The sequence below is a fragment of the Lissotriton vulgaris genome, chromosome 3_1 (assembly GCF_964263255.1).
Source record: "Lissotriton vulgaris chromosome 3_1, aLisVul1.2, whole genome shotgun sequence".
NCBI classification, from domain to species: Eukaryota; Metazoa; Chordata; class Amphibia; order Caudata; family Salamandridae; genus Lissotriton; species Lissotriton vulgaris.
Window position 1 is genome coordinate 871289998 of NC_141689.1, and position 27087 is coordinate 871317084.

The 27087-nt window shown below is 41.9% G+C and overlaps 1 protein-coding gene across 1 annotated transcript in view; it reads right to left on the minus strand.

The window, feature by feature from the left end:
- The window catches only part of DAPK1 (death associated protein kinase 1), a 633429-nt gene that overhangs the window by 25403 nt on the left and 580939 nt on the right, over positions 1 to 27087 (minus strand). Inside the window, exons 23-24 of the mRNA XM_086961193.1 lie at positions 15699 to 15837; positions 5131 to 5251 (exon numbers count right to left, since the gene is read on the minus strand). Of these exons, the coding sequence (XP_086817319.1) occupies positions 5131 to 5251; positions 15699 to 15837 (260 nt within the window). The remainder of the gene's footprint in view (positions 1 to 5130; positions 5252 to 15698; positions 15838 to 27087) is intronic.

The window sequence follows — 27087 nt, forward strand, 5'->3', positions numbered from 1 at the left end:
AGAATGAAGCTGTATGACAAAAGGTTGCTACTTTATTATTTTGTAACACAGCTTCAGTCAATATCAGGCTGAATTTGGTTCAATCTGAACCAAGATCACATTGTCTCTTCTTGCCGGCATGGGAGTCCTCGGCACTGGCATCTAGGAGTTAAGGTACAGCATGTGCATTAGCGCCAGAGTCGGCAGCAGTACTGGAGTCGGTAGTGGACCCAAAATAGTTTTAACTGGGTCAGCTGGAACCAGGGGAGGCCCCACCAGTGGAAACCCAACTGGAGGGCCCTGTAGATCCTTAGGGACAGAAAGAGGACCAGAGGGGGGCGGTAAAGTGCTGAAAACCTGCAGCATGGCCTCTTTAAAGGTTTCATTTGCTCTGGTATCGCTGCTGGCCCTGGGAATTAGGGGAGCATCAGGCTCAATTGTGGGATTGGCTCTGAATGCTGAAAGGAAACTGGCTAGTATTGTGATGCTCTCACATCCTCTTTTTGGATGTGGAGTGGTGGAATGGGGCTGTATCCCAATTTACTTTTTGGTGTTTTCTATTTAATTTCGACTTTCCAGAAGACTGACTGCAATGTGGACCTCTCATGAGATCGACCCGGGAGTGCGATTGGGGCTGTGTTCATGACTGGAGCAAAGTTTTCGATTTCTTCTGATGCTTGGCGACATATAGCTTCGCCTTCCGGTCCTAGATCATTTTGCGATGCATAAATCTGCACTTGCCACACAAATTTAAATCACGGCCCTAACACAGAAACCATAGACACACCCGCTGCGAGTCTGTGACTGTTTATTACAGACATGGCATGACCTAAAGCCTGTCATTTTACGAGGGGACATTGTACTCTAACACACTGTGTTTTCTTGCTTTTAGAAATCATCAAAGGCCAGATGAAAGTAGTGGCAGAGCTCTAGGTCCAGGATGAAAGGCACAGAAAGAAAAGAACTTACACCAGTTTAATAGGGCTTACCTGCTGGCTAATGAGTAATCATGAGATTAATAGGTCTCCTTTTCTGGTAGTTCACCAGAAAAAGAGCCCCGAGTCCTAGCTATTAAGAATAGGGTTCAGACTCCGGCCTGGAAGGCATGATTTCAGTCAGCGCTGGTGTTGGATGACCCCACCGGCCCAATGTTGGGGATGAAGATGGGAATGGCGGCGGGAGTCAGACTCAAATAGGTGTCGGGGAAGGTCGAGATAGCATGACCAGCACCGATTCGGATTCATCTTTGGCTACCTGGGGTCTGACAGGTGCTGGAGTGGATCCAGTAGTGGCCTCTCCCGAACCAGCAGGGCCCAAAGTCATTCCAGAGGGAATGGGCCACCCAAATATGAGGTGCACAGCCTCATAGAATTCTTTCAATTGGGTGGGAGCCAAACCAGGTTCCGGAAAGTCAAGGAGGCATGGAGCCGACCCAGGAGCTGCCTCACCACAGAGCCAGACCTCGAGTGGCGACGCTCCTTCATCGGCTGACAGACGGGATTCCACAACTTTTTTGTGGGATTCGGCTTACCTGAATGGCTTAACAACTTTGAGTGCGACGACGACCTTGGGCTCTGCAACTGCCCCCAGGAACAACTTTTTGACCAGGACCACAATAATCGCATGTATAGGCACCCCGAATGTCATTTACGGCGTGGACAATGCCAATGACGCTATGCAGAGCCAATCAATGCCACCTGCTGGTGTGCAAGGGTACTGCTCATGAAACATTTAAGCTTCCAGTCTGATGCTTGGGGATAATTCTAAGGTAAGAAATCTGCAGCTAGAAGTCTATCAGATTATGATGTTCCTGATCTCTGCAAAATTATTACCCTGGGATCTTTAGGGTTTTGGTGTGGGGTACCTACTGGAGATACTGCACCCTGGGGTGGGAGTCTGTAAAAAAGGCACATGGACTAATAACATTCAAAGAGGAGTCTGGGTCCACGTTGAGAGAGTGACATCTGGTTTCCATGACGTTCTATGTTTACTACAACTGTACACTTACAGTGTACTCCAAAAGCATTGGAAGAATGCTCAATATGCAACCCACATTTGTTTGGTACAATTCTGCCGACAACGAATTGCCTCAGTTTGTCCTAGATTTTTTAAGTTGAGCAAGATTTACGCAAACCAGTCTACCTTCTCTACTATTGTTTCTCTCAATCACAAAGTACTAATTATCTTTGCTGGAATGGAAACGGAAATGGCATTTGTGTGGTAATACAAATCCATTGCATTATCTATTCTTTGCCCCTTTCCCCTGGTGTATCAATAATCATCCTTAAGTCACGTTTATGGCATGTGTATCAGAGGAATGCACCTCAGGTGGCCATTGAAGGCTCACGCTGACACAGTGACATTCTACAAAAACTACATTTTACCTGAGACAGCCGAGGCTTCTCTTGAAAGTGTGGAGATGGCAGGTGTGGGTAAGATTCCATAGTTGAAACTTGAAGAGTCTACATCCTTTGTGTCCACAGCCATTCTGATCAATGAAGGGCTAGTTTGTACCACTTTCCCAATACTACTACTACTACTGCCACCACTAGTATTTCCTCCACAGCCTGACCATTCCCTCTGTCTTACAGCTCACTCCAAAAATAATTAGTCATTGTCTTCTTGTTCTCAAACTGATAAGATCCTGTGTTAGTTGTCAATTGCTTCCTGAAGGGTCAGTTGCCTCCCCTGGAGAAATTCTTTGGCAATCCCATCCAATACCAACTCTTCCTGACCCACTGTAATCAGCAACATCCATGCAAACCATCCCTGAGATCGAAGGTGAAAATGATCTATATTCGCTTCAATCACTTTCATCAGCCACACACACTGCTTCATCAGTTATCTCGGCTGGAACAGAACTCCCATTTCACTTTTACTCCAGGCCAATAGTGTTATTGCTCAATGCTTTAAACCAACCACATATCAAATGGCCTTTCAGGTATATTCTTCATACAAAACTTCCAATGAGGCAAACATCCTCCTCCCACACACACACACACACTAACTTCACATAGTTATCGATAGGAGGTTCTGTTGTGGCAATTCACCTTCTTCATTCATCTGAAATCCAACTTACTTCAGGCGCTAAGATTGACAGAACATGATTGCTACTCATATCCAATAAGAAAAGCTACTCATCCTAGCTCAGTTCACTCATTATCCAAGCCAGTGACAACCTCAAACATTTGTCCTTCTATGAAGAAATTCACTCTTCAGGACTGGTGTGTGGCCCTCTTTTTCAGCTACCAGAACCCTTTGAAGTAGATTACTTGTTCTTGATTTGGGGAGGACATTGTCTGCTGCTAAGATTCTCATATTCAGAAAAGGGGTTGGTGATGAACATAGTGTCTGAATTAAGCAGACCACTCTTACGCAGTCCAAAGATCAGGGCTTGATCCATCACCGTTATTTAGCTCACTGCACCATCCCAGCTCAGAACCCGGCTATATGCAAATCAGTCTGTCCCTGGCCCAGTGCATCATGGGAACAGGGCAGACTAAACTACCAAGCCAATTCTTCACCAGAAAGGAGACAAGCTTCCGGGGACCGGTTTCTGGCATTTCAGCCGTCGTCGGCCCGGCTTGCTTGAATCCTGATGGTGCAGTGAGCAAGGGACTCATGTCTGAGTATACCCTGCCACACCTATAGTGGCCAAAAATGATTCAGAAAAGGGGGTGGTGATGAACAGAGTGTCTGAATTAAGCAGACCACTCTTACCCAGTCCAAAGATCAGGGCTTGATCCATCACCGTTATTTAGCTCACTGCACTATCCCAGCTCAGAACCCGGCTATATGCAAATCAGTCTGTCCCTGGCCCAGTGCATCATGGGAACAGGGCAGACTAAACTACCAAGCCAATTCTTCACCAGAAAGGAGACAAGCTTCCGGGGACCGGTTTCAGGCATTTCAGCCGTCGTCGGCCCGGCTTGCTTGAATCCAGATGGTGCAGTGAGCAAGGGACTCATGTCTGAGTATACCCTGCCACACCTATAGTGGCCAAAAACGATTCAGAAAAGGGGGTGGTGACTAATTTGCATGTAGCCAGGTTCTGAGCTGGGATGGTGCAGTGAGCTAAAAAACGGTGATGGATCAAGCCCTGATCTTTGGACTGGGTAAGAGTGGTCTGCTTAATTCAGACACTCTGTTTATCACCACCCCCTTTTCTGATCCATTCTCATATTGCCACATTTTGACAATTGTTAATCCAATGATGCCTTGCGGTAGAACCTTGTAGCAAGAAGATCAAACACACCCTGTGTCCATCAGGCACACTGCAACCTGTGTCCAGCTGCTCTGTTTTCTAGCAGATCATTTAAATGCATACACTTGTATACAGACTAAGAGATCTGTTGGAAGGGTTTGAAAGCATAAATAGCATTTGGGGACTCATCAGGTCTAACCCTGATTTCTTTCTCTGAATCTGCTGCTGAATCCAAACAAATCCAGAGTAAATCAAAGTCCTAATCTGGTACACGGGACGCTGTTACCTCCTCATTGCATTCTGATGCTACATACTGTGCTTCTAGAGGGAAACTGAGTGGAATATGGTACAAACCCACGTAGAGAGACAGAATTGCAATGTACAAACATGCTTGTTGGCACCGCGAAATAGATCTATGGCCCATACATTTTGTGGATTTTAATGCCTTCCATCTGTAAAGACTCACAACTGACCATTAACTAGCAGTAGCTTGGATGGAATCTTTTGGGTACTGACATTGGCAAAACCACAACAAAAGTTACAGATGTAGTGAACTAACTGGAATTATTGAGGTTTTTGAAAACAACTGTTTAACACATGCATTTTATTAAAAAGAGAGCTGCTATTTGTCATATGGGTTGGGCATATGAAATTGCATCAGTGTCCGCAGCAACCGCATTCATCATGCAGAGACAAGACAACCACCATACATTTCAAAATAATTTTTCCTAGCTGCTAATTATGCAGTCTGTCAAACAGTTGCAAAGAGTAAAAAATGTCCTGCTCGATTTTCAGATCAAACCAAAAACCTAAGTGGAGCTAACAAATGTTAGGAACACAATCTACTTTCTCCTTGTCAGTGCTGGGGTTCTACAGGCAATCATGCAGTACTAGTGCCACCCATTTCAAATTTAGACCTTTCTTGCCACCCATCTGGAAACGCTTACCAAAATCAATTGGCTCCTCCATTCTTGCAGGTGATTCCGAAGCAGCTTCATATCTTTGGACCCAGATGCTCCAGCATCCAAAACAAACAACTTATCAGAAATTTGAAGATCATTCCCAAACCTAAAACATACAGAGAAAAATATTTTATACCACGTCAAGCCATCCTTGCAATTATTTACGTCTTTTTCATAAAGACGTAAGACATGGTGGAAAATGGTAAAAATTAAATACACATCTAATACTAACAAATACATATTTATTTTGAGACCTCCTAACACTCACCTGCTGATGTAAATGATTTACATCAAAAGCGGAGAAAACAGGTCAAGTACCAGGGGACGACAATGGTAAATTTGTATAAATACAGAAGCAAACCAGTATTGGTCGTGGTGCATGTCTCGAGGTGAGACAGAATTCTATTTAAATTTTAGAATATGAAATCTTTTTCAAAAACGTTATGTTTTTTGTGCACAATATCATGGAGTACACTATAATCATTATCATACTTTAAATTCGGATTTATGTAGTATGTGCAAGAGTCGATCAAAATATCATTTCTTGAACGGCCCATATGCATTCTAGGTAGATTGGGAACACATTTAAAGAGTTAACAAGATAAAAACAGCTCTTTCTACTGGACGACGTATAATCAGAACCGCATTTATAAACTTTTAAACTAAGATGGAGACAACCAGTACATCCTGGTTTGATTGACCACATTCGGCATACATTTTTTGCTTAATTTCCTCCCCTTTGCTCATTCACAAATGTTGTGAAGGGAAGCGAAACATAATCAATTGTCTCCATTCCATTATGAACGATAGCAAACAGCTTTGTCGTGGTCGAGACCGTATCAATTTTGGCCACCATAGGCTTACTAGAAGCGGGTCGAGCAATTCCAAAACATCTGGAATAGACATCTTGTATATTGCCTGTCTTCACCTGCTTATCCAAGTAATAATAACAATGGAGCTCTGTGACTCCTGACATAATTAAGATCAGTTGTACCTAACGTGGTACATAGTGTTTTTTCACCACTCCCCTTCCAGCACATTTCTGAAGAACTAAACGTTGCCTTCAATCTCACTAGTGTAAAATAACAACACACTAAAATAAATTTCACATCTTTGAAAAATGTGCAGCTTAAGAATGGAATGGGAGACCATGAGAGTAGAATAAAAGCACAACATACAGGAATGGAGATTTAAACAATCACATAAATAATCTTCAACAAATAAAAGTGAGTACGCAAAAAACAAAAGATATTGATAAGACAATGATGCTTATTTACTGGTTTAAGAAACATGTTATGATTATTGTGTCTTTCCCATTTTAGGTATCACCCTTTTAGGTGACAATTGTTAATCATTTAGAAATGAAAGCGTGTGAGTGTTATTGAATGCAAGTTTATTTTATGTTATATTTTTCCTTGCAATGTAATAATCAAGTCTCCTTAAATATATTGATAGTATTTAATATGTGCTGAGTGTGTTATTCTGTTCTAAATAGCGGTCATTGAGTTGAGAACAGAGTTTCATGGAAAGCTGATTACTGCCAATTTTCTTTGTTGTCATTATTCAAAGAACTGAGTTTTGCAGAGTAAGAAAGTAAAAAGACATCTGGCCATTTTCTGTCAATTTTTTATCCTAAAAGGTTCAACGACTTCTAAATAATATAGAATCCAGGCATTAGACGTGAAGGGCTACAGACCAACCTTTGTGCCATTAGACAATGAGAGAAGTCATGCTGAAATGCATCACTCACTTTAATTCAAGGCAACCGGGGATGCATTTAGCCTTCACTTGCTGAGCTGATTAGCCCAGTTGGCCTTGCACAATGAGAATAGGAGGTTTTGCTACAACATTGAACTTAAGCCGTATTGTTCAAACAAGTATGCGAGTGTGAACTGCTCTGAAACTCAATTTAGGCATTATTTTCTGTTTTATGTTAAAATTAGTTCAGTGAACAGAAATAGAAGAATGACGGTAGGATTGCTATAACATCACACAGTAAATATGTTGGAGTTTTTAGGTTGATATACCTTTAGCAAACGTAGCATCTACCATTGTATTTGTCTTTACTGCAACTACAATTCGCATTGTGAGCAATAAGAAAGGATTTTGATTTTAAAAATAAATCTTTAAGATGCATCTTTTGTTTTCTAGTATTCTTGACAGTTTTTCCCTAACGAAAAAGAGCTTGGGGTTAAATTCCCCAGTGTCTGATGGGACTGATCACTGCCTGAAACACATCTCACTCAAGTATTGCTCAGTGGGTTATGAGTTGGTTGCAGTCCTCCTGTTTTTGTGCCTTGGGTTGGCACGCTGACTTAGCCCTTAGTGCCAGGGTGTCTAGAAAACTGAACTGTTTTCTAGAGCAATCTAGAAAATGTATCAGACATACATTAAAACATTGGTGAATATGTATATCCAGGGCCACTGGAATTATACAATTCTGCTGGTAAAGAAGCTATGCTCAAGGGGAAGGATGAACACAAGATGACGAAAGGAAACCAGCAAATGAGAGTGACAAATCCAACCAATGCTAAGCAATGGGTGGGCACTAAGCCCACTGTAATGTTCTGTGGGGTACATACTAGGCTTTCGTGTACAGACCGCTAAATGCTGTCGGATCTGTGAGAACTATGCCGAAATAGCTCCTATTCTCCACATCATCCACGGAAAGCACCTGCCTCTACTATCCACTGACAGTCATTTGGCGGTACATGCAAATTTACCACCACAAGGCGGTGATGCGCCATCCTGACATGGTTGTTCATTTTCCTCTATGGGTAGAACAGTTGCTCTAGTTCCTCTATATCAATTACTTCCATTGAGTATAAACTATATAGCAGAGCTTTGAGAAGTCATTTCAGAGTCAGCTATCTTGAATTCATGTTTCAACATGTAAATGTATCATGAATATAAAAGTTATAATGGCTATAAAAGCTATGTCTGTTACCCTAGTTAAAGTAAAAAATAAAAACAAATCTAAGGAGAGATTGTCGCAGTTCACTAGCAATCTTTAAATTCTACGATTGTCTTCAGTATGGAAGCACTCTCAATGGTAAAGGGGAGTTTGCCTTATCTGAACCCTTTTATGCAATGTTGATCTTTTGCTCTTGAGAACAAACTCAGCTGTTTCTCGAGTAATGGATATTACCTAGTTTAACGTCTCCTTTTAGGGACTAAAAGGGGGGAGGGGCTTGAGATGCCTACACAAAGTAAACAACAGCTTTCTGGGTGAAAGTTACTTTAACTATGTTGCTACTATGGTGCATCCACATCCTTTTTCTCATGTAAAAGTTTTGAAACTTACCCCACAGTCATACTAAATTGGGATCCGAATCGGGTAAAGAAGCAATATTTTACTTTAGGGGTGTATATAAACTCTTCTTGTGACGGTGTATAAAAACACAGCTAAGCACAGTTATGACTACAAATACTAACAAAACACTAATGTGTCCGTCTGCAATCCATGACTTGCAAAACAGCCATGCAAACTATAACCTGCACGTCTAATACAATGAAATGCTGGCAGCTGACCAACCCGTGCTATGCACGGCCTTTGGACGTTTTTTTAAATACCTGTTGTGGGAAACAGTCACTAATAATTTTTTTAACTAGTGGAATTTTCTGAAAAATTTCTTCCATCTCTTCTGTGCTCCAACCCATGTGTTGATCTTGTGCTCCATGCATTACAATGTGAAGATTTAGTAGTGCAGACTTTTTTCCTCCTCAACTTGCTTCAGCACTTTGTAGGAAGTTTTTGTGGCCTTTTGATGACCTTTTCAGCAGTTACCTCAAGTACTCCTTGTCATGCTTCACCTGGAGGTCACCTCTCATATTTAAAATGCTGCATGGGTAGAGTCCTCTCTTTTCTCTGCTTAACTTCTAGCCTGAGAACTTGCAGGTGACTCATGGCGTTCAGCTTCTTCTGGTCGATGCCTAAAGCAGCGGATCTTAACCCTGGATTAGTGGACTTCTTTGAGTCTGGTACATTTATTTACACAGTGTGTCCTCAACTATTTAGGATTAAGAAAATATGTACACACATAGGGATTAAGAAAGTATGTACACACAGAAAGCAGAATTGAAAATTTGAAAACTCTGTAAACGTGAGGCAATTCGAAATTGGAGGCTAAAATTATGCCTGTATGCCCGCCTTTATTCATAGCAGCAGTACGAGTACAGCAAGCAGAAACTAATAGGGGCGATTAGTGACCTCAGTTGAAGCATTGGTGTGCATCAACAAAAAGAAAGCATGTATTCAAAGAAAGAAATGCAAAGTGATATGGTGGAGTCTAGCTTAGTGCCTCATCTTTTATAAATAAAACAAAAAATTTTAAACATCCGGCCTTCCCATTAAAATTTAGATTTTTGTATATTTTGTGACAGTAAATTTAATAAAATGACTAAAATATTACAAATTGGCATCTAGCAGTAAATCAGTGGAGGTCCACGTAAGACGAGAGATTAAAAACCGTTGTTCTAAAGAATTCCTAAATATGGTACTTGATGTTCTTCTCATGTTTCACCATCTCCCCAGTGTAGAGCATCTCTTCCTCAGCAGATTAGGATCACGAAATGTTGTGCTTGGTTTTTTTCCACAATGTCTTAGAGCTGGTAAACACCAGTTACATCAAAACTCAACTGTTATCCACAAAATGGTGGATGTGCCTCCTTGTTGCAAAGAAAAAGCAAACTTTCGATATGGTGGAAGGTTTCCTGAACTTCAAACCAATTAAAAACTCTTTGACTTGACAAATAGTACACAGTCTCAGTTGGAAGTCGCCCACCACATTGCAAAGCGTGACAAATCTGCAGCCAAGAGTTTGGGTGGGGGCAGGGTGTGCTCTATTTGCCCCCTTACACTGCTTATATTTATTTTTATTTTTTATTTATTGCACTTGTATGGCGCGACATCTACCCTGAGGGTTTCCCGGTGCCCTGGATCCGTATTACTGGTAAGAAAGCAGGGGACAATTATAGATCAAACAGCCATGATTTCGCTCACTTGCGAAAGCGTAGATAGCAGGGTTCTAGCCGTAGGTGAAGGGGGAGTGAGTTCCACAGTGCCGGTGCTATAAAGGAAAAAGAGCGACCTCCTAGTCGAACCCTTTTTACCCTGGGCACAATGAATTTAGCTTGATTTATTGAGCGTAAGTTACGCGTAGGCAAGTATTTCTGTACCATTTTGCATAGATACTCCGAGGCTGTTCCTGAGCTAATCCTGTGCATATAGCACAGTGCTTTAAATTTTACTAGTCACTCTCAGCCAGTGTAGTTTTTTAAGATGTTCTGTCATCCTTGTGCGTCCTGGGAGCTTAAGGAGCATTCTGGCCGCGGAGTTCTGGACTACTTGCAGTTGGTTCAGAGTGCTATTCGTAACTCCTGAAAATAGGACGTTACCATAGTCTATTCTTGACGTAATTAAGGCCTGTATGACAGTCCTCTGAGCCCCATCTGGCAGTTGCCACAATATTCTTCTCAGCCATTTAAGGATGAGAAAGCATGTGGAGGCAGTTTTGGCTGTGTGTGTCCGCATGCACAACTTATCGAATATTATCCCCAAGTTGCGTGCGGATTGCACTGCGGTCGGGGTAGAGCCCATTTCAGTGGGCCAGTGAGTTGGGCCCCAGAGATTCTTTTGGTTGCCAAAGATTAGTAGCTCTGTTTTATCCCCATTCAGTTTTAGTTTTTTAGAATGAAGCCAGTTGGCCATTCTGAGTAGTCCAGAACGAAGGGGAGAGATGTCAGGTTTATCTGTAGATGTGAGGGAGAACACAAGTTGTGTGTCGTCCGCATATGAATAAATGGTGAGGCCCATCTCTTCGGCAATTTTGGCTAGGGGAGTGACATAAACGTTAAAAAGGAGGGGGCTCAATATAGAGCCCTGGGGCACTCCGTAGGGGGGACGTAAATACTTCTGATCGGTTGATTTTGGAGAAGACCTGGTATGTTCGCTGCAGGAGAAATTGCTCCAACCATTTTAATGCTTTCCCTCTGATTCCAATGTCTTCCATGCACTTGATGAGGGTTGAGCGGCATATGGTGTCAAATGCGGCACTCAAATCTAGAAGGATGAGTGCCGCCGTGCCCCCCTTATCAAGTTCTTGACGTATGACCTCAAGTAGGGTGGACTCCGTAGAATGACCTTTTCTAAAACCGGATTGTGAATAGTGCAGAAGGTTATTATTGTTGACAAAGTCTGATAGCTGCCTACTAACATGTTTTTCTAGGATTTTAGACAGAATTGGTAGTAACGACACTAGGCGAAAATTGGAAAACACTTTAGGGTCACTGTTGCCTTTTTTTAGCAGGGGGACTACCATAGCGTGTTTCCAGTCGTTTGGTAGTACAGCTTCTTTTAGGGAGGCATTTAGCAGTGCTCTAAGTACTTCCAGAGTAGGAATATCCAATTGTTTGAGGACGTGCGCAGGTAGAGGATCTAGGGGTGAACCTGATTTTATGCTACTCAACGCAGTCCTAAAGGCAAGAGCATCTATTGGTTGCCATGTTCTGATTTCTTGTTTCATAGGGAGCTCTTGTTGATCCTCTGTAGAAAATGTAGAGGGGCTAGTATCATCATTATTAGATGTGAAATTGGCGTATATCGTAGATATTTTATCATGGAAGAAATTTGCAATGCTATTGCATTGGGTAGGTGATAAAGTAGGAGGTTCAGGTAGAGTTGCTGCTCCAGCTAGATTCTTTAGGACCTTAAAGAGAGTCCCTGAGTGATTCTGTGCTCCTAAGATCGTATTTTTGGTTTCCCCTGGCAATTTTACATGATAGGTGATATGTATTAAGTGTTAGCTTATACTTTTGTTTGTTAGCAGGATTGTAATCTCTTCTCCAAAGTCTTTCCAGTTTTTTGCATAGGCTTTTTTCCTATTTTAACCTATCCGAGAACCAGGGAGCTGGAGGGATCCGTCAGAGCAGCGTCTGATAACCAACTATTGATCCTGTAGTGATCTTCAGTTGTAATTTTATATACCTCAAAACCTGGTTTGAATCTGGTTAGTTGTTCGTCCAGATCTTTGATGTGAAGTTTTTTCCAATTTCTAAGCCATATTTCTGATTTTTTAAGATTTTTTATGAGCCGGCGCCCAGATGGTAAATTTGCTAAGAAAGTGGTCCGACCATACAATGGGTAGTGTCGACTCCCATTTAATGCGATCAAAATTAGCAAATATCGGGTCCAATAGGTGACCAGCTTGATGGGAGGGGCCCGAGTTCCACAGATAGATGTTTAACGCCTCCAGATCTGAGAGAAAGTTAGCAATTATCGGGCAGTTGAGGTCTTCTAGGTGTAGGTTTAGATCGCCTAGGATGGTAAACAAGGAGGCCTCCAGTAAGAGAGGTGCTAAAAAATCAGGAAGGGCAGCCGCTCATTCCCCAGCTGCCCCCGGGGGGCGATATATCAGGAGTCCTGTGAGTGTTATTTGAGGAGTTAGTGTGAGTTTAAAAAGTCCTGCTTCGCAGTTACCTAGTTTCGCATCTGTCCATTTGCATTGAAATATGTTTTTAAAAATGACACAGATGCCTCCTCCTCCTTGGTTCGCCCGATCTTTCCTGATAGAGTAGTTAGGAGGGAGGGCTGGGGCTATGTCTGGGCCGGAACTATCTGTTAACCAAGTCTCCGTGAGAATTAGCGCATCTGGCTTCTGGTCATTTAGAAGATTAAAAATATCATTTTTGTGTTTTGGGAGTGATCTACAATTGGTACTCAGGAAGGAGAATTGGGTGTCTTGCTTGTTAAGCTGGTTTAGGTACGGAAGTTTGATACCTCCTGAATCACCAGTGATTCCCAGTAGTGCATGTGAGAAGGAGAACTTACAGTGGTGTCAACAGCTCATGGGCGTGTCCGGGTGCAGTATCATACAGTTATCGTTGCGTCTTGACCTAATGGCTAGCAGGGTGTCCCTCGAATATCTGGGAGCTGTGAGATTTTGGGCAGGGGGGGGTGGCCCCTGGTCCTGTCTGGTCGCGGACGGGCGCAGACGGGCGCGCCGCCAGCGCGCCCGCTGCGCGACAAACACATGACCGTCTAAAATAGTGCTTCCCCAGGGTAGTTCCCGCCCTCCGACCTCTGACCCGTCCCTGCCCCGCCTTTACTCCCTCCACGTCACGCGAGACGAACCCGTGGTGGAACAGGGAGCCGGCGAGCAGAGCAACGGGCGTCAGTGAGCGGCTATGAGGTTACAGATGTTTTTAAAAGCAGTTTAAAAGTATCACAGTTACACACAATCCTTAAAATCCTTCGCTTTAAAAATCCCTGCAGGTTCAGTGCAAATAACGCTGTGCAACAATGCTAGTCGGCAGTATCTTAATCATACCACCGCGAGTCTTCCAGTGCAGCTGATCCAGCGAGTCCCTTGAGGAGCTCTGCGCTTAATAGTGCTTCCCCAGGGTAGTTCCCGCCCTCCGACCTCTGACCCGTCCCTGCCCCGCCTTTACTCCCTCCACGTCAAGCGGGACGAACCCATGGTGGAACGGGGAGCCAGCGAGCAGAGCAACGGGCGTCAGTGAGGCGGCTATGAGGTAACACGTGTTTTTAAAAGCAGTTTAAAAGTATCACAGTTACACACAATCCTTAAAATCCTTTGCTTTAAAAATCCCTGCAGGTTCAGTGTGTGTCTCGTAATGGAAGACAATAACATATTTTCTCTTGCAGCTTTCCAATCAGAGCCTTTGGGTTGCCAACCCATATTCAATCTACGGACCAGAAATGGACAGCATGAAACAAAAAACTTCTGTTAGGACTGCTTTTTCTCATTAAAAAATAATAATAATTTGAGTCTGCTAAATGTCCACGATCCAAGGTATGAAGTAAGTTTTGGACTAATAGATAGAACAGATATTACTAACATTTTTAAAAATTCTAGCACACTGGCACTTTGAAACACTTATTTCTCAAAATACCGTATAGATTTACATCAAACTAAGCAAAGGCACTTCCTTGAGTAAAGAGCTAGTTTCATGCAAAGTTTGGTGTAATTTTGTTCAGCGTTTCTTTCCGTAGCAGAGAGCAAAGATTCGTAAGGGAGTTAAAAAATGAAATGTCAATTGTTTGACTCCCGCTTTCATTCCCACTTCCTGTCAAATTTGCATGAAACCTTTCCATGTTGATCTCAAACCTGATGAACTTTGATTTTGAAACTTTCTTGCAGATTCATCAAACTGCACCAAAAATATTAGCCCAAAAAACACATTCTTTCAATAGACACTGTGATCTAACCAGAACTATGCAATTGCTACTTCGAACTGTAAAGTCTGTGTGTGTATGTGGGTGTGTGAGTGTGTATGACCATCTAATTTTGTCTAATGCTGACATCGAGGGACTCTGGTGACTTCATAAATCAAATATTTGAAAGCCGATTGGTTTGTAAATGTCACTAGAACAAAAACATGGCAATATAAGACCATATTACACGTTACTGGTTATGTATTTGTTATATCACGTGTTTCACTTGGGGTAGTTAGCTTGACATAGCTGTTTTTGTAAAGTGCAGCTAACAATAGGCACTAATTGGAATTAGAATATTTAGGTTCTATTTACTTTTCATGATTACATTTTTTTTAAGTGGTCATTGGGAAGGGCAGTTAATGTATGCGTTTCTGGCTACATCATTTACCACATAATTGTGGTGCAGCAAAGCTTCTCAGGAACTCAATACAAATACAACCTAATAGCTCATGGTAGTCAGCATTAACCTAAAACTGTGTGCATGATTATGAATCCAGGGCATATCATGTAATGCATAAGGTTTAGTACAATACCCCCAGCCGAACAAAGTAGTGAACATTATTAGCTGCTTCTAACACGGGATTTCATAAATACGGTAGAGTGCAGGTACCAATGGATCAGGAAAATGTTGATTTCTTGGCCGGCATAATTATTCACAGCCACTTACATACAGTCCTTGGAAGAGCACAAAGGAAGAGACCGCTAGATATAGATTTGAGCTAACCCAAATCTAATACTGAGTGGGTGTCAGTTCATATTCTATAAGATCTGCAAGCAGAGCTGCTGAGCAGCAGAGACAGTTTTGATCCGTTTTTTCCTCAGATCAATGGTGCAAAGGCACATAGTAAAGCCAGAAACCTCACGGCAGTAAAGCAGCTATGTGGTCTGTGATGCGCAGTCACCAAGGACACAGATTCCACAATGACCTGCACATATGCATAGATAACGGAGGGACAAACTAAATTTCAGCAGGAAGATTCAAAGGAGGAGCAGAATAGCACAGCTACTGCACAATGTATGGACAAATCGTATCAGTCGTACATAAGACTACCTGAGAAAGAGGGGCAATGAAAAGTTTATGGCATAAATGCACTACAAAAACCAAACCCTCACTTTTACTCCATTAGTAATTGCATTTTCTGTCATTCCAAAACTGCGCAACAAGATGGAAAAAAGGTAAAAGCCAATGTTCTTCAAATTAGTTGCCACAATAAGATTGCCTGTAGTAACTCATCTCTATGGACTGGAAGAATCCGGCAAAGGCACAAGAAAAACACAGAAAACGTTTCTGATTCACACACAAAAAACTTCTTACCGATTTTTGATTTCTTTCAGCAATGACAAATCTTTGTCATATCCAAACTCTCCGCCAACTGGACGTGGAAGATTCACAATGTCTGCATGAGTGGCGACGAGGACAACGCGCAAGGGACTTTTCAATTTCCCGCCAAATGCTTTAACAGTACCCAGGAGAGAGAGTGAGAGAGAAAAACAACAAAACTAGATTAGAGCTTGTTCTATAAATTGGCATTCTCAACACAACCTTCCTAACGCCACCTCATTTTGTCACATCTTCAGCAAAACTCAAGAGCCCGCACACACACGCCCTTCTCTATCAACTCGCTGGCTGCACTTTGCATCAAACATTACGGTCACTGTTCCTCTAGCCCTGCCTATGCCCTTTGAGAGGTAGTTATCCGATATAACTCCTCGTGCGCCTCTGTTCCTGCCATCTCTTCACCTCATGAAGGGCTACCATTCTTATCATTTCCATCTTAGCCGTAACTCTGCACCCTCAGGTTCACCATGAAGAGAGCCTGATCTTGGTCTGGTTTCCATCTAAACAATAGCTTCCTTCCTCAGTTGTCTTTACTTTTAGGATTATTAAAAATCCTTCATAGGTCTGTAAAAAAATCCAACAGTTCTGCTTTTTTGCTTGTACTGCCAAACCACTTAGTCATCACTGTTGTTTCTGACCCAGCTCAACTGCACTATGCTCTAAGGATCTGTGAATGTTTAGCTTTAAAGCTCAGGACGTTCTTGATATCATTTCTTAGTCAGAGCTTTCTCCAGAAAGCCACTCTTTGCGCTGAAATTACAAAAGCATCTAACAGTCATCTAACAGTCATCTTTATGAGCCACAAGCTTTCACTCAAAGGGTTATGTTAGGACTTGCTATTGGCAAGCAGAACGCGGTCTGCCCCTTGAGCAAACCAGCGCATTGCTGTGAATTTGTAACAAACAGTTTGCATGGGTTTGGCAGCTCTTCAAACATTCTGCAAAGCAATATAAGATATCTGCTTCTGTTGCGAATGGCACAAGCAAGGGGAAGAAACTACACTTCTAAAGCTATCTTGTTCTTTCACTGTTGACACAGTTATGTCGGATGATGAGAATGGCCCATTTGTCTTATTAATAATTACTACATTTGTATGGCAAATCTTATAATCCCTCCGTGTAGTGCACAGAAGATCTGTATTGCCTGGACCATATGTATACCTTTCCCTGCTGTGTGCTCCAGGTTTTGTCACACCCTTACTTCTCATCCTATTTACCTAATGCGTCTATGTTTTCAATTTGTTCTCAGACCTGCTGAATTTATGCTTTAAAACATATTTCCTTCAACTACCATTTTTTTTAAAGTAACAGTGAAAGAAGCATGTCCTCTTATGAGGGTGACTGGTATCTCCATTACACTGAATACGGCAATCACCTAAGAAAGGGATTTATTTGGCACCATGAAATTTAGTGACTATCGGAAAGTAAGAGAAAAAAATTAAAAAAGGAATCAAACAAGAAAAACTAAATCTTTTCTTGCCACAACTTTGCTTTTTGTCCGGCAAACACAGAAATCCCCCATCTTAATACCGGATTCACGTTCCGCTATTTTCTTATTCTCTTTCCTAGATGCATCAGAAGTGGAATAAGGGTCCAGGAAGACGAAGCATGCTCAATGGCTACACATGCCAGACTCTCACCAGTGTACAAGAGTTTGTAATTTTGAGCTTGAAACCAGTGCTTAAAATGAAAATTTAAAAGTGCTGGTATTCACTATTTAGAGTACCTGTTTTCTCCGGAGAAGGCCGGTAAGCGTGCATTAAATATATGCAGCAGTGCTCAGAAATGCAGGTATGCTCCATTTCAAATTAAAGAAGTGCAGTTAGTCAGTACCGGACAGTACCTGCCCATTTAAAGCACTGCTTGAAAAGTACTGTGTCCCTCCGACTTGTAGTTGGGGAGCAGGTAGGAAGTAGAGTTAGTATTAATGGTAGTTATAAAAATGTTTGTAAAGGTATGCTTTCCGTTTTGCTCTGCATTGCTTATGGGCTTTTCCCTTACTTTAATCCAATGCAAACTAGTTCTATCTCTATACCCCACATTGCCAATGAACCGTCACCTGTCCTCTTTTTTTTAAGACTGGCCTAGAGACAGATTTAGCTCTCCTTCCGGCTTTAGGTTTTCCTAAAAATCACTTATAATATATGGGCTTTCAGCCACCCTTCTTTATTCACTGGTCTATTCATGTGTCATTCATGTAATGCTTCCATCCACCACAATCTATGGCATTGGGCCGTGAGTCAGTCTGCTTCATCCATTGGTTGCCTTGCAATGAGAGGGACACCATTTTGACCAATCACTTGTGCACAGACGCCTGAATAGCAGGGTGGTTCAGTGCTAGGGCTGATGTGCCCAAGTCGCTCCTTTATTTTTATAATAAATATATATTTGGCAAATGCTTTATTCATATTCCGTATGTTTGCAAAAATAATACTATGTGCCCTTACCAAAACCAGACCTATTGGCATTACCAGTCCTCACTGAAATATGATGGAAGGAACTAAGTTGTGATACAGATTTAGAGAAAGAAAATGTCCTACCCAATGCTTCTCACAAATATGGTACTTTGAATGAACACGTAATAAGAGAATGCCACTGTCCCGAAAGGAGGTCCCCAAAGCATGGTACAGAGCTCTAGTCACCACATAGCAGCAGCTTTGATTTTACAAAGGAAATACTTGCAGTGATGTGCTGAAACAGATGATTAGAAGACTTAAAGGCACACCTCCACGGTCATGTTCTTAACTCAGCTAAAATGTTCACTTTTTTTCGGGTAGAGTACACATTTTATGAACTGTACCTTAAATGCAGTGTCACTTAACATAACTATTTTTAAAATGGTCTCAATTGGTGAAAATAAATTTAGGACTGTAAGGTCAACTACTGTAGATTACTGTTTTTGCTGCTAATCTAGAATGATCGAAGATTCCCGGTGCTGGATCTCAGGGTGTAGATCATTTGCTTCTCCAACTTCAAGAGATCCACTCCTTATTAGCATCCAAGAAAGGTCTGGAGAGCTGCCTGTTCAGCTAAGTTCCCATGTTTTTTTGCTCTAATATGACGTCACCTAAATGTGGTTGGGTCCACATTATGAAGTGTTATCAATGAATAATAAGGAAAATTCTAGTGAGATTCACATACAACACAGATTCACCCTAATGCCAATAGCAAAAGAGATCCCAATATCCCGTCCCCATGTGTCTGAAAGTCAGCTCCTAGTGAAGGGTCCCTGGGAAAAGATTGCGAGTGTCTGTGTAAGCTGTACTATTCAACCATCATCAGACATCAATGGACAGGTCAATGGAAAGCAACAGGGCGTGTGAATAGTATATAAAATGTATAAGCACACACAAATATTTTCTAATGCTAATCGTTTCAGTACCCGCCAGTGAACTTTGTGACATTTTTACAAACGTACTTTTGCTACAAACTAGGCGAATGATCGCTCTACTTGTGAACATTTATGCCGTGTGCCATGAATGCCTGTGACCAGTACTTACACAACGGACCCTCATTAGACATGAACAGTAAGTAACAACGACTGGGAGCCCGCAAAAAAGAGAGCAAGAAGAGAAAGATACAAATGGCATTTGAATGATATGACAATGAAAAAACGTGAACACAAACATACACAACAAATACAGCAGGCGGGAGGTTCACAAACAGAAATCTAGTGCGAAACTTGACTTTTCTTTTCAATATTACTCGATATCCCAGCGTCCAAGAACATTATGAATCTGCTTCAGTCAGTGAGCATGACTGTTTGCTCTCTGCAGACATGGGCTTGCAGAAACAAGCAGTGCTCAACGATAAGGCAGAGCTGGGGCGGCATTACATTAATATGGCTCAAGGTCTACGACTGACACAGCCCTATGAGCTGCATCTGGTGGAAGACCAGAATTCTGTGTCTTATTACAAAAACACCCCAAAAACAAACATCGGGTCCAAGCACAGTGCGCCTACACAGAGGAGAGTACAACACTGAAAGATGGGCTGGCGGTTTCAAACAGCGGGTCCATCTTCTGCTATATGGGGACCAGCCTGGTTTTAGAGATGGAGCATAGATAGACCTCCCATAAGAAGAAGCCTTCGATGACTGCACCCACCTGCAGATAGATGCTTTGGGGTCATTCTGACCATAAATTCCCCCTCCTAAAAAGTGTCCTCAAAGGTGCACTAACTGTGCTGTGCCGTCAGTACGCTACTCAAGAACTTTTTCTGTTCCTGCAAATGCTAGGAAAATACTGCATGGCGGCAAAGGCATTAACTCATTTGCATGGGACCACGCCACCATGCAAATGAGGGAACTTCCCTTTGAGTAGAATAGGTAGGGCTGGCGCACAGCTGTTTTTGAATGAGGTTATTCAAATGTTTGAGGTGCTCCACAAGTGATGTCAGGCGTCCCTCGACATCAGCATTGAACAGTCCATGATGTGGGGTCAGTGAGTCACTGGTCCCATCCTTATGGGCACACTGTGGTTCCTCTATGAGTAATAGAGGTTTCAAAAAAACTTTCAAAGCAAAGTTCCGTTTGATATTTTATTCATAGGTTTCTTTATAGTAAATCATTAGTATTCTTCGTTGTTCATTTCAATTCAGCATAACATAGTACCATCCTTATATATCCAATGCATTTCGGGGTTAACATATACCCCTTCATCAGGGAAAGGACACTGTGGACAAAAACATTACAATCAAAAAATGTCTAACTGAATCAAGAATTCAAAAATAAATTCATTCATGCACGTTGTTGTAGCCTGCGTAATGGGTAATCTGACATAGGGAGTGAGAGGGGTGGGGGAAGACTATGAGGTACACCGATTATTATTCCAAAATAGTTCCATGTGATCGGGAGAAATAAAACATGCTCTGCGCGCATCTGCTTACGTGCGTCGTGCAGTAGGTATGCTGATTACCCTGTAATGAGAATGAGTAGGAGCACGTCAGTTACCGGATAACGGTACTGCGGAATTGATATATCTGGCGTGGTACAAAGGGGGGTTGAGAGCTCGAACTGACCTGGTTATGGTGAATAAGGTCCTCCTTTCTTCAACGCTGGTTCAGGCGGAACGCCATTAACCGCGTTTCGTTACCTTAAGGGAACACCGTCACGTGGGACAGTTAGGGGGCGTGTTCAAGAGAGTATTAAGGGACCGTGTGAAAAGTCTAGTGAACAAAGGGGGATCGGGAGCGTGGTGCAGTTTGGGAAATGTAGTAACATTACGGTACATGGGCTGAAAGAAGGTGGACTACGTGGAGGTCCGGCAGTGGTGTGGGGTCAAGTGTAACGTAGGTAAAGTAACAGTAAGCGGGGAAAACACAGAGTTAGCTCTGATATTGTCAGGTCTAGATAAAAAGTAACTTGTGAAATATCAACAGTGCACGAACATTTAACAGGTGAGATCAAAATAAAATTACAAATGACCAGTGTTCCTTGAATCGTTCAGGAATCACTGCCCCAGTCCGTGAGCAACTTTACAGGTAGCAAGAGAGTTCAATTCGTTCATTAAGCCCAAGTGGCTTCTGTGTCGACAATTTTTGGATCCATTCATTTTCTCTTTGGAGGAGAAATTTAGTATTGTCTCTACCCTCCTGTTTTGAAATGGTTTCCAATATCGTGAACTTTAGTTGAGAAATGTTATGCTTCTCTTCATGGAAATGTACTGCTAGTGATGACTTGGTGCTTTTCAGACGAATGTTGGACTTGTGTTCTATGAGCCTGGTCTTAATCTTACGTTCTGTCTTCCCGATATAGAGTTTACCACACGGGCATTTTAGAGCATAGATAACATTGCTAGTGTCGCATGTAGCGTTAACTTGGAGCTTGATCTTGTTGCCCTTCATTGGATGATTGATTGTGTTGCCTCGAATGATAGAATTGCAGTTCCCACAGTTGAAGCATGGTTTGGTTCCCGAGTAACAGACTGGTTTGGTGGGGTTGTGTCGCACTATTTCACCTAGGTTGCGTGATCTGGTATGCGCAAATAGGGGGGGTTCCTGAAAGATCTGGTTGAAGTCTGGTTCAAGATTCAAAAGTGGCCAGTGTTGATAAATGATCTTTTTGAATTTATTTGTACTAGTAGAAAACTTAGAGACGACCACTATGCGTGTCTGTTCTTTTTTTACACTAGGTTGTAACAGTTTCTGTCTGTCAGTGTTGTTGATTTTCTGTATTGAGCTTTCGATGATGTTTTCAGGGTACCCTCTGTTACGGAATTTGCATGCGATTTCTTTGATCCGTTGTGCAGCCTTCTCCGGGTTAGATGTAATCCTTTTGGCCCGTGCCATTTGTGAGTATGGTAGATATGTTTTTAAGTTGGATTCGTGGAAGCTACTGTAGTGTAGCATATTGTTTCTATCAGTAGGCTTAGTGTACAGATCTGTCTCAATTGTTTGTCCGCTAATGGAAACTTTCACATCCAGGAAGTTAACACTTGTGTTTGAAATTTCCCAGGTTAATTGTATTCTTTGGTCGATATTATTGAATTCCAACAGCCTATTTTGCAGTTCTTCTTGTGTACTTTTCCAGACGATAAAGATATCGTCTATGTATCTTGTGAATAGCATGAGGTGATCAGTCCATTGCTTGTTGCTGAGTATGTGGTTTTCTTCATAGTGTTCCATAAAGATGTTCGCATACGCGGGAGCCGCTGAATTGCCCATAGCCATTCCCACGAGTTGCTGGTACCATGTTTCTTGGTGTTTAAAATAGCTTTGGTACAACGTGAATAGCATGAGTTCCATTAGGAACGTTTGAAATGGTCTTTCCAAGTCGGATTTAAGCAAAGATTGTTCTATTGCTTCAATCCCCAAGGAGTGGGGTATTGACGTGTACAGGGACCGTACATCGGCTGTACATAGAATCAGTTCCTGGTTGGTTTCTAATTGTAAATTCCTTAATTTCGAGATGAAATGTGTGGTGTCTTTGGTGTATGTCCTCATTGTTTGTACCATTGGTTGTAGGTATTTGTCTAGTAGCTGCCCAACGGGTTCTTGTAGACTCCCACATGTAGAGACGATTGGTCTCATGGGGGGGTCCTTTAAATTTTTATGAATCTTGGGGAGCATTCTCAAAGTCGGACTCTTGGGATTGGATTTGGTGAGGAAATTCTTAGTTTTCACATTGATTATTCCCATTTCCAATGCTTTATCCAGTATGTTGGTAAGGGTTTTCATGTATTCCATTGTGGGGTTTCCATCCAGTTTCATATATGTCGTCGTGTCGCTAATGTGTTCCAACACTTTCGCTTCATACATGACTGTATTCATAATTATAAGGGCACCGCCCTTATCTGCTTTGACGCATGTTATGGTTTCATTGTTAGATATTTTCCTTAACGTGGTTAAATCCTTTTGTGTGATATTCTTGGTTTTCTTATGTTTGTGTTGAATTTTCATTAGATCCTGTTTAACTCTGTTTTCAAACAAGTCCAATGTTTTATGACTGACAGGTGATTGAAATGTACTATGTGGTCTCAATCCAAGAAGCTGATCTGGTTCTGCTGGAGGGTTAGGGGGTAACACATTGTCAAAAAAATGACGGAGTCGAAGTTTGCGCATCAGTTTAAAGAAACTGACTTCGAGTTCCAGGTTGTTTGTGTCGGTTGTAGGTACAAACGAAGTTCCTTTCTGTAAGAGTTGGATTTCATGTTGGGTGAGTTGGTAGTCGCTAATATTAATAACTAATTGATCTGTGTTTTCTTGGTTTGCTTGTCCTTGATGGTTCCCGTTGTACTCCTCGTGGTAGGTGGGTCTTTCCTTATTTCTTTTTCTTTTGTTTTGTCCTCTCCGGGGTCTCCTTTTTGTGTTTGGCCCTGTTCTAAAAAAGGGCTTGAATCTGTCTGTTGGCTAGTCGTGGGTTGTTGTGTCTTAGTTGTGTCCGGTTGAGTAGGTATCGGTGGAGTTCTCCTAGTTCTTTGGGTATTGTCACTGTCCGATGAGGAGGTATCTGTCTGTGATGTATATGGTTTATTACGTCTTTTCTGAGCGTACACCTCCGCCCAAGTATAAACCTCTCCGAGTTTATAATCAAGAGTGTCCCTCTTGTATTTGCGGATCTTGCGCTCGTTAATATCATTTGTATGTTTTTCCATCTGCGATTGAATGTCTTCCAATATGTTTTTGAGTTCCTCCTCTGTTAGCATTTTGGACAATTCTGTGGGTAATCAGCATACCTACTGCACGACGCACGTAAGCAGATGCGCGCAGAGCATGTTTTATTTCTCCCGATCACATGGAACTATTTTGGAATAATAATCGGTGTACCTCATAGTCTTCCCCCACCCCTCTCACTCCCTATGTCAGATTACCCATTACGCAGGCTACAACAACGTGCATGAATGAATTTATTTTTGAATTCTTGATTCAGTTAGACATTTTTTGATTGTAATGTTTTTGTCCACAGTGTCCTTTCCCTGATGAAGGGGTATATGTTAACCCCGAAATGCATTGGATATATAAGGATGGTACTATGTTATGCTGAATTGAAATGAACAACGAAGAATACTAATGATTTACTATAAAGAAACCTATGAATAAAATATCAAACAGAACTTTGCTTTGAAAGTTTTTTTGAAACCTCTATTACTCATAGAGGAACCACAGTGTGCCCATAAGGATGGGACCAGTGACTCACTGACCCCACATCATGGACTGTTCAATGCTGATGTCGAGGGACGCCTGACATCACTTGTGGAGCACCTCAAACATTTGAATAACCTCATTCAAAAACAGCTGTGCGCCAGCCCTACCTATTCTACTGTTCTACATTTTCGCGTCCACCTTGGACCGGCGGCACGCCCATTGTACAACATGAGCAACTTTGACGACATATCTAAGAGCACGGAGGCCCGTGCCTCGACCTTTGCATTCGAACAAGAGGCAGCGAACCGTATTTACGCACTCATTAGGGAAGAGAATGCTCAGGAAACCACCACCCGCTCCAAAGAGCAACATATTAAACAATTAATATATCTAAGCAAGAGACGTATTAATCAACAACTACACGCAAGTACACTGGTTAAATATCACCGTAACCTACGCATACCAAGGGGACTCAGAATTGCACTTAGACCATCACTATGCAAAAATTCTAAAAATTTTCAAGAAAGGTGGTTTGAAATTTTAAATAAGTGCTCTCTCGACCTTATTCTCCTTATCATTGAAGAATTATCTGGAATATTAGGCGAGCTAACGAAAGAAATAGAGGAAACATCCACAGAATTGTCCAAAATGCTAACAGAGGAGGAACTCAAAAACATATTGGAAGACATTCAATCGCAGATGGAAAAACATACAAATGATATTAACGAGCGCAAGATCCGCAAATACAAGAGGGACACTCTTGATTATAAACTCGGAGAGGTTTATACTTGGGCGGAGGTGTACGCTCAGAAAAGACGTAATAAACCATATACATCACAGACAGATACCTCCTCATCGGACAGTGACAATACCCAAAGAACTAGGAGAACTCCACCGATACCTACTCAACCGGACACAACTAAGGCACAACAACCCACGACTAGCCAACAGACAGATTCAAGCCCTTTTTTAGAACAGGGCCAAACACAAAAAGGAGACCCCGGAGAGGACAAAACAAAAGAAAAAGAAATAAGGAAAGACCCACCTACCACGAGGAGTACAACGGGAACCATCAAGGACAAGCAAACCAAGAAAACACAGATCAATTAGTTATTAATATTAGCGACTACCAACTCACCCAACATGAAATCCAACTCTTACAGAAAGGAACTTCGTTTGTACCTACAACCGACACAAACAACCTGGAACTCGAAGTCAGTTTCTTTAAACTGATGCGCAAACTTCGACTCCGTCATTTTTTTGACAATGTGTTACCCCCTAACCCTCCAGCAGAACCAGATCAGCTTCTTGGATTGAGACCACATAGTACATTTCAATCACCTGTCAGTCATAAAACATTGGACTTGTTTGAAAACAGAGTTAAACAGGATCTAATGAAAATTCAACACAAACATAAGAAAACCAAGAATATCACACAAAAGGATTTAACCACGTTAAGGAAAATATCTAACAATGAAACCATAACATGCGTCAAAGCAGATAAGGGCGGTGCCCTTATAATTATGAATACAGTCATGTATGAAGCGAAAGTGTTGGAACACATTAGCGACACGACGACATATATGAAACTGGATGGAAACCCCACAATGGAATACATGAAAACCCTTACCAACATACTGGATAAAGCATTGGAAATGGGAATAATCAATGTGAAAACTAAGAATTTCCTCACCAAATCCAATCCCAAGAGTCCGACTTTGAGAATGCTCCCCAAGATTCATAAAAATTTAAAGGACCCCCCCATGAGACCAATCGTCTCTACATGTGGGAGTCTACAAGAACCCGTTGGGCAGCTACTAGACAAATACCTACAACCAATGGTACAAACAATGAGGACATACACCAAAGACACCACACATTTCATCTCGAAATTAAGGAATTTACAATTAGAAACCAACCAGGAACTGATTCTATGTACAGCCGATGTACGGTCCCTGTACACGTCAATACCCCACTCCTTGGGGATTGAAGCAATAGAACAATCTTTGCTTAAATCCGACTTGGAAAGACCATTTCAAACGTTCCTAATGGAACTCATGCTATTCACGTTGTACCAAAGCTATTTTAAACACCAAGAAACATGGTACCAGCAACTCGTGGGAATGGCTATGGGCAATTCAGCGGCTCCCGCGTATGCGAACATCTTTATGGAACACTATGAAGAAAACCACATACTCAGCAACAAGCAATGGACTGATCACCTCATGCTATTCACAAGATACATAGACGATATCTTTATCGTCTGGAAAAGTACACAAGAAGAACTGCAAAATAGGCTGTTGGAATTCAATAATATCGACCAAAGAATACAATTAACCTGGGAAATTTCAAACACAAGTGTTAACTTCCTGGATGTGAAAGTTTCCATTAGCGGACAAACAATTGAGACAGATCTGTACACTAAGCCTACTGATAGAAACAATATGCTACACTACAGTAGCTTCAACGAATCCAACTTAAAAACATATCTACCATACTCACAAATGGCACGGGCCAAAAGGATTACATCTAACCCGGAGAAGGCTGCACAACGGATCAAAGAAATCGCATGCAAATTCCGTAACAGAGGGTACCCTGAAAACATCATCGAAAGCTCAATACAGAAAATCAACAACACTGACAGACAGAAACTGTTACAACCTAGTGTAAAAAAAGAACAGACACGCATAGTGGTCGTCTCTAAGTTTTCTACTAGTACAAATAAATTCAAAAAGATCATTTATCAACACTGGCCACTTTTGAATCTTGAACCAGACTTCAAC